Source organism: Oncorhynchus nerka, linkage group LG1, assembly GCF_034236695.1.
Source record: "Oncorhynchus nerka isolate Pitt River linkage group LG1, Oner_Uvic_2.0, whole genome shotgun sequence".
NCBI classification, from domain to species: Eukaryota; Metazoa; Chordata; class Actinopteri; order Salmoniformes; family Salmonidae; genus Oncorhynchus; species Oncorhynchus nerka.
This window is the reverse complement of record NC_088396.1, coordinates 7,611,863-7,621,044: the sequence shown is the minus strand read 5'-3', so window position 1 is coordinate 7,621,044 and position 9,182 is coordinate 7,611,863. Positions and strand designations below refer to the sequence as shown.

Here is a 9,182-nt window from a genome sequence, read left to right as displayed (position 1 = left end):
CACAGACTCTAGATTCTGATGAAGACAGTGGGGATGAATATGACCTTCATCATGAGCCGCTACAGGTTCCCACATCTCCTACAGTACCTGAGGAGAGGAATGCTGAACCAGCGAGAGAGTGGGAACACAGGCCCCCAACAGTGAAACGGACAGTTGCAGTGCCAGTCCCTGATACGCTACCAGCACAGCCTCTTGTTGAAAAGCGGCTGGAGGAGACAACAACAGTTAAAGACCTGCCTGCTGAGGAGAGTAACTTGCCTGCTGAAAATTTGCCTGATGATCGTCCACCAAGTGCCTTTCCTTCATATACTGATGCTTCTGAACCTGAGGAACCAGCCTACCAGCTGCCACAAAGAGAGACACCCTCCAAGACGTATCACCTATGATCAGCTTGGTATCCCTTCCTGCTACAGTATACAGCCACAGCCACAGTTGTTCCCTGTCTACTCTGCACCAGGACTGGTTCCATAGCTGCCATCACTACAGCAATGTTACTTTCAGCCACCTTACATGTATGGGCTTCAGCAAACATGAGGCTACAGAGTTGACATGTTTGACCATGGACTACTGTCAGATTTCACAGACTGTCAAAAGAGACAATTTACAGACTATGCATATAGATCATTAAAATTGATGGACTGTTGATCAATAGTATGAGAAATACTGCTTATGTTATATAGCTGGTCAACAGATATGGACTGTGAATATAACTTGTTAGTTATATTTGAACTGTGACCCTTGACCTCTGCTCAAGTACTACCTTACAGAAGAGGATTTTCTAGGTCCAGTGCATACGAACTGTTGAAGAAGACAATGTTGGTAATGTTGGGACAACATTTATTTTGTCGGGGAGAGTGTGACAGGTTAAAGGACATATTCATAGCCTGTTATACATTGAAAATTATTAGTAAGTTCATAGTATGTGAGGAACTTAAAACATCTAAGGTTAAAAATATGCATTCAGTATTAGTTGATAGAGATTGATAACATTCATATAATTGTGTTAAAGTTCCAATCTGTCAAAGGGTACGAATTGTGAGAGTAATGTGTAAACGTTATATTGATTACTTTATTTTGTGGTGCCTAAAAGTGTTAATCTGTGATCTACGAAATGCTCTTAATCTATGAGCCGGAGATCGATTGCTCTGGTCTCCACGCATATTCCTGGGGAAATTCGCGGTCTTTTCTCATTGAACTAAATGTTGACTTGAGAATACAACACCGTATCACTCTTGTGATTATTTCTCCCCTGTTTTCAGGGGCGTAACATATATCTGTATGTCCATGTGTTTTCAGGTGTATCAAGGCATATTTTTCTCATGCCTCAGGTGAATCTGCGGCTGAGGTCATTGATCCGGCGGAGGCCGTCACGGTTCTCGATGGTCCTGTGGACAGTGATGAGGAAGGGGAAGGCAGAGGGCAGCTCCACTCTGCGGCTCAATTTCTGGTGGCCCCAGTGGAGGCAACGCAGCCTCTCAGCCAGGTCGCGGCGCCCGGCACGCTCCAAACCGTTCTGCAGCAACTTGGTCTTGTTGGACTTGTCCCAAGATCTCTCATACCTGGGATGGGAGGGAGATACAGGAATAGATTGATAGAGGAATAGAGCGAGGGGAAGAGGGTTTAACATTATGTCTCTGCATTGGAAATTAATATTTTCTATAATCAATGAATGTTATGACTATGTACATTTCAAGTGTTGTTCTTGTGATGTTAGTATCTATGCTGTTGATCATAAATACATCTGTTTTACAGAATAAATCCAATCATGCGTTAATAGCACAAGAATGATCAGTAATCATCTGTCTCTCTTATACACACACACTGCAGCCCTCTATTGAGACATAGGCTGAGTTAAACAGGATACATTATGATATAAACCTATTATGATATTACCTGTGTGTAGAACAAAGACAATGCCCCTCTGACATAGAATAAAGATTCATGTCAGATCTTCCACATTACATTAGGGAATCATTCCATGACAGAGGCCCTGTTCGAACCCTCCAAAAATGCATCCCCTTGACCGTTCCTTTCCTAGTCACGGATCTGTACGTGATATGGATAGGTCAAAGCAACCAATCCAGTCATCTTATATCTGTGATTATATCAAGGACAGGAGGAAAGAAGGATGCATTGGAAAGCTATTCAAATGGGGCCATTCACTCACCAGCACTCTAGCATGCTTCTGGCCTGGACCGTCTTCTCTGTGGATGTGGTATGGAACTGATGAACCTCAGTCCTGGAGAAGCCCAGCTCATAGGCCAGAACAGTCCACTCAAACCCCAGCTCCCTGGACATCTCCTGGACAGACTTCAGGTTGATCACAGCATCCTAGAAAACACAATAGGCTCAAAATGTGGCGGAGGTGGACTGAAATTGAGGGACCGAAATCTAAAATTGTTCAAACGGCTGTTTTTCGTTGCAAAAAGTGTTGCTACGGTGTGCCAGAAGACAAAAACTAAGTGAAGGCTACATTTGTGATGATTTACCTTTGTTTGATTATTATTTACCTTTGTCAGTCCCATTGAGGGATCCCTGTCGCAAGGGAGCCCTGCATGCACACAATTTACAAAATAATACAAATACACAAAATTCAAAACGATCAATTCCTCAGCAGAGGTCCCCATTCATCATTTTAACCTGCCAGAAAGGCACCAATACATCCAGTTGTTGGAAACACTGTAGATTGTTCCATACATGGGGTGCAAAGAAACTAAAAGCTGATTTACCTAACTCTGAGGAGACTGAAGGGATTTCTAGAGTTGGCCATCCCCGCGACCGGGTATGGTAACTCGTACATCTAAAGGTTAATAATTGATGTTAGGTCAGCGGCAGTTTTTGTAAAAGAGCTTTATAAATACACTAAAACTAAAATATAAACGCAACTTGTAAAGTGTTGGTCCCATGCTTCATGAGCTGAAAAATGCACGAAAGCTTATTTATCTCAAATTTTGAACACGTCCCAGTTAGTGAGCATTTCTCCTTTGCCAAGATAATCCACCCACCTGACAGCTGTGGCATACCAAGAAGCTAATTAAACAGCATGAACTTTACACATTGTGTTGGGGGCAATAAACGGCCACTTTAAAATATGCAGTTTTGTCACACAACACAATGTCAAAGATGTCTCAAGTTTTTGAGGGAGCATGCTATTAGCAGGCTGACTACAGGAATGTCCACCAAAGCTCCTGCCAGAGAATTTAATGTTCATTTCTGTACCATAAGCCGTCTCCAATGTATTTTAAAGAATTTGGCAGTACGTCCAAATGGCCTCACAACCGCAGACAATGCAAATTGCGTCATGTGGGCGAGCAATTTGCTGATGTCAACATTGTGAAAAGAGTGCCCCATGGTGGCGATAGCATAAGCTATGAACAATAAACACAATTGCATTTTATCGATGGCAATTTGAAAGCACAGAGATACAGTGATTAGATCCTAAGGCCCATTGTCATGCCATTCATCCGTCGCCATCAGTCATGTTTCAGCATGATAATGCACGGCCCCATGATGTAAGGATCTGTACACAATTCCTGGAAGCTAAAAATGTCCCAGTTCTTCCATGGCCTGCATTTACTCTCCAGACATTTCACCCATTGAGCATGTCTGGGATGCTCTGGATCAACTAGTTCTAATTCCCATCAATATCCAGCATCTTCACACAGCCATTGAAGAGGAGTGGGACAACATTCCACAGGCCACAATCAACAGCCTGATCAACTCTATGCGAAGGGGATGTGTTGCAGTCACACCAGATACTGACTGTTTTTTGATCCACGCCCCTACCTATTTTTTTTAAGGTATCTGTGACCAACAGATGCAAATATGTATTCCCAGTCATGTGAAATCCCATAGATTAGGGCATGTATTTCTGATTTCCTTATATGAACTGTAACTGAGTAAAATCTTTGAAAATGTTGCATGTTGCATTTATATTTGTGTTTAAAAAAAAGAGAGCAATGAATCTACAGTAAGATCTACAGTAAGTTACTTCAAAGAGGTTCGGCCTACTTTCTGGTAAAGAATGCAATGATGAACCTGAACCTGTCGCCCCTGGTAGTAAAACAAAGTGTGCTGGTAAACCGCATCAAACAACTTTAATGAAGATGACCTGGAGAGAAAAAAATGCATTTCCAAGTAGAATATTACTTAATAAATATTGTTATTACATGTTGTGCATTATGAGACTATAAAGGACTTGTAATAGCTCATGGCTTTTTACAAAAGCATTATACATGCATAATTTCTAAACCACATTACACAGGTACAGTGAACTTCCTGCTATTTTGCTTTTCTCAACAAACTTTCCAACTTGCTCATTGACTTACCTCTTGTGCTTTACTTGGCATTGTGAAGTCTCGGCTCCACACAAGGCACAGCAGCCACACTTTCGTTGATTTGCCAATACAAATTCAAAAAGAATGCTCTTAAATTATCGGGCTATTTTCCCAAAAGAAAGATACAACAATAATATCTACTCAGTCTTCACCAGCTCATCTGTTTTGCTGTTTTTTCGTACTTTCAACCAAAGTCAACAATAGCTACTAGCCTATTTTTGAGACATTTCTGGAAAATAACAATCTAAAATAAAACTGAAAAGGCTCTCTCACCTCATAGCTGTTCAATGGGAATGTTGCCTTAGAGATTCATCAACAACATACAATCCTGTTAAAAATTAAGCTTTTTAGCCTCAGTGACTCTGTTCCACCTCATTAATTTCAGAGAATTGGGCCTCCTACCATGTAAACTACTGTAAGCAGAGGTTCACTCAGATTAGATCAGTACCAACAGCCAAGATATAGAGCAAAACTATCACAATATGAACTATAGTTGGGAAATATTGAATTTAAAATGAAACATACGTGTTTCATGTCAGCCCACTGTTGTTTCAAATATATTACCGTTCTTCTCTATCTTTTATTTTATATAAAACAACCCTGCTGTTGATTTCCAGCATAGAACAAAATAATTATTTTGTTTCAGCAATAAGGGTTTTCACAAATGATGGATAGAGACATGACGGAACGCATTCAATTCCTTTAAATGTGTAGGACAATGGGCATTATTTTGTAAAGCTTTCATTTACATTGTAAAATGCAGTCATTCCTTTTCAACACAGTGTGTTATAGAAAATGACTCAACTCCCCTATATGTGCAAATGTTACTCACTCAGTATGAACATTAAAAGAGCTGCACTGTAAACAGTAATGATAATGAAGAGAAAGGGGTGCAACTAAATAAATAAATTGATATTAGAAGAGCTAGCCAACATTTTCTTGATGCATAATCCAATATGGCCACCAATACTGAATCAGAATTTGGAAAGTAGATATTATTATTGGATTTTCCATATATAAAAACAACAATGTGTATTTGTGAGTAGTGGATCTTCAATAATATGCCATTATATTTCAGAAATAACCTGCCATAAGTGGCAGAAATGGCCTGGTAACACCAGATATCAACCTGTAAATTACTTGGATTTTGGTGAACTACTACAGTACATGAATCACCTTAGAGCAACGTTTCCAAACCTTTTCTGTTCCGGGGACCATCAAATTACCATCTAAAGCTCTATGACCACTATCCAAGGAGTCTCAGATATTGTTTACATAAAATTCACTAAATTTGACCAGCAAGATATTTTATCAGTGAATGTAAAAGTTTAAAGGCCTATTATTATTATTATTAATATTATAATAAACAAGTTGCACTGTGAAAGTAATACAGTGCATTTGGAAAGAATTCAGACCGCTTGACTTTTTACACATTTTGTTATGTTAAGGCTTATTCTAGAATGTATTATTCTTTTTTTCCCCTCATGACATTACACACAATAATAATGACAAAGCAAAAACAGATGTCAGCAAATGTATTAAACATAAAAACAGAAATACCATATTTACCTAAATATTCAGACTCTTTGCTGTGAGACTCAAAATTGAGCTCAGGAGCATCAGAAGGCTGTTGTATAAAACACCTGTCTTGGGATTACGTCTAAAAACTAAGGGCAACCATGGCATCCCTGACAGAGCGGGAGAAGCATTGATCTATGTATACAGGTAAGAGAGACTAGCTAGCTACATTTTCAGATATTATACTTTGTAATTTTCTCAGAAAGTCATTTTTATTGCAAGTTAAAGAGTATTGTTAGCTAGCTAACTTTATCTGGGTAGCTCGCTAGCTAACGTTAATTTGTATTTATATGTATTTATTATGGATCCGCATTAGCAGCTTCTCTTCCTGGAGTCTTCTTCGGGATCGGTGTCCCTTCCACAGGACGGTTGAGCCAACGTAGCCTAATGCGATTAGCATGAGGTTGTAAGTAACAAGAACATTTCCCAGGACATAGACATATCTGATATTGGCAGAAAGCTTAAATTCTTGTTAATCTAATGCATTGTCCAATTTACAGAAGCTATTACAGTGAAATAATACCATGCTATTGTTTGAGGAGAGTGCACAATTTTGAACATGAAAAGTTATTAATAAACAAATTATGCACATTTGAGCAGTCTTGATACAACATTTTGAACAGAAATGCAATGGTTAATTGGATCAGTCTAAAACGTTCCATATACACTGATGCCATCTAGTGGCCAAAATCTAAATTGCACCTGGGCTGGAGTAATACATTATGGCCTTTCTCTTGTATTTCAAATGTGATGGTACAAAAAAATACAAAAGAACGTTTTTTTTTTCATTATATATTCTTTTACCAGATCTATTGTGTTATATTATACTACACTCCTTTCACATTTCCATAAACTTCTAAGTGTTTCCTCATTTTAGGAGAAAAGTTTAAAAAGGGGCTAAGCCTTAAGAGGTTTTAAGGCACTTGAATCACACATAAAACTAAAGATAAAACAGTACATCATATAACATCATTACACCACTATATCTACAATACAAAATGTTTAATACCACCACACAACAATATTACACTCTATGTGTGTGTAGAGTTTGTGTGGTAGCATGTGTGCGTGTGTGTATCTATAAGGTGCATTTTAATCTGTTTTTGGAATCTGATTCTACAGGTGGCATCATTTACCTGATGTGGAATAGAGTTCCATGTAGTCATGGCTCTATGTAGTACTGTGTGCCTCCCATAGTCTGTTCTGGACTTGGTTGTTGTGAAGAGACCACTGGTGGCATGTTTTGTGGGGGTATGCATGGGTGTCCGAGCTGTGTAGTAGTAGTTTAAACAGACACCTCAGTGAATTCAGCATGTCAACAAAAACAAGTAGTTATGAAGTCAGTCTCTCCTCCACTTTGAGCCATGAGAGCTTTTCATGCGTATTATTAACGTTGGCCCTCTGTATACATTTAATGGCCAGCCATGCTGCCCTGTTCTGAGCCAATTGTAATTTTTCTAAGTCCCTATTTGTTGCACCTGAACAGTAGTCCAGGTGCGACAAAACTAAGACCTGCCTTGTTGATAATGTTGTTAAGAAGGCAGAGCAGCGATTTAATATGGACAGACTTCTCCCAATCTTAGCTACTGCTGTATCAATATGTTTTGACCATGACAGTTTACAATCCAGGATTACTCCAAGCAGTTTAGTCACTTGCTCAATTTCCACATTATTCATTTACAAGATTTCGTTGAGGCCTAAGGTTTGGTGAATGATTTGTCCTAAATACAATGCTTTTAGTTTTTTTTAAATATTTAGGACTAACTTATTCCATTCTGAAACTAACTGCAGCTCTTTGTTAAGATTTCCAGTGATTTCACTCGCTATAGTAGCTGATGTATATATTGTTGAGTCATTCATACATAGACACACTGGCTTTACTCAAAGCAGGAGGTGTAAAGCCATAACACATACAGTACGTTTTTCCAGCAGCAGACTATGATCTACTGAAGTCTAACAAAATGGCTCCCACAATCTTTTTATCATCATTTGCTCTCAGCCAATCATCAGTCATTTGTGTAAGTGCCGTGCTTGTTGAATATCCTTCCCTATAAGCGTACTGAAAGTCAGTTGTCAATTTTACACTAAAATAGCATTGTATCTGGTCAAACACATTTTTTTCCAAAGATTTACTAAGGGTTGGTAACAAGCTGAATGATTGGCTATTTGAGCCAGTAAAGAGGGCTTTACTATTCTTGGGTACTGTAATTACTTTTGATTCCCTCCAGGCCAGAGGGCACACACTTTCTAGTAGACTTAGATTGAAGATAAGGCAAATATGGCAATATCGTCCACTATTATCCTCAGTAATTTTCCACCCAAGTTATCATACCTCAATGGCTTGTCATTGTTGATAGACAAAAAAAATGTATCACCTCTTCCACACTCACTTTACAGAATTCAAAATTACAATTCTTGTCCTTCATATTTTGGTCAGTTATACTTGTATGTTTAGTGTTAGTGTTTGTTGCTGGTATGTCATGGCTAATCTTGCCAATGAAAACATAATTCAAGTAATTGGCAAAATCAGTGGGCTTTGTGATGGATGAGCCATCTGATTCAATGAATGATGAGTTTGTGTTTTTGCCCCAAATTTCATTTAAGGTGCTCAAAGCTTTTTACTATCATTCTTTATGTCATTTATCTTTGTTTCATAGTATAGTTTCTTCTTCTTTTCATTCAGTTTAGTCAAAGGATTTCTCAATTTTCAGTATGTTTGCCAATCGGTTGTGCAGCTAGACTTATTTGCCATTCCCCTTGCCTCATCCCCCTCAACCATACAATGTTTAAATTCCTCATCAATACACTGGAATGTAACACTTTTTACAGTCATTTTCTTAATGGGTGCATGCTTATTAGTAACTGTGCAGCTTCTGGTTGCTCCTCATCACACACCACAGACCTGCAAATATTATTTACATCATCAACATAGGAATTACTACAAAACTTTGTTTGACTTCTTATACACTATATTAGGCCCAGCCTTTGGAACTTTGGTTTTCCTAGATATGGCTACGATATTGTGATCACTACATCCAATGTATATGGATACTGCTTTAAAGCAAATTTCTGCAGCATTAGTCAAGATTTGATCAATACATGTTGGTGATTTAATTTCTGTGCTGTTTGTATGATCTGTGTAGTAATATAATGTATTTCTCAGAAAGCCACTTGCATTGCTAGTTATAGCCTAATGTTAGCTAGCTAGCTGGTTAGCATTAGCTACATGCAGATTCATGCATGGTAGTTCGCTGCTCTGGCCCCCCA

General features: G+C 38.6%; 1 protein-coding gene across 1 annotated transcript; it reads right to left on the bottom strand.

Annotated features, from left to right (window-relative positions):
* Positions 1-820: 820 nt before the first annotated feature.
* wu:fc50b12 (uncharacterized protein LOC103911624 homolog) lies at positions 821-4,640 on the bottom strand. Its single transcript, XM_065027857.1, has 3 exons — positions 4,329-4,640; positions 2,168-2,331; positions 821-1,559 (listed from the first exon to the last, which is right to left on the bottom strand). The coding sequence occupies exons 1-3, from the start codon at positions 4,347-4,349 to the stop codon at positions 1,325-1,327; spliced, it is 420 nt and encodes a 139-aa protein (XP_064883929.1). The 5' UTR covers positions 4,350-4,640; the 3' UTR covers positions 821-1,324.
* Positions 4,641-9,182: the final 4,542 nt, after the last annotated feature.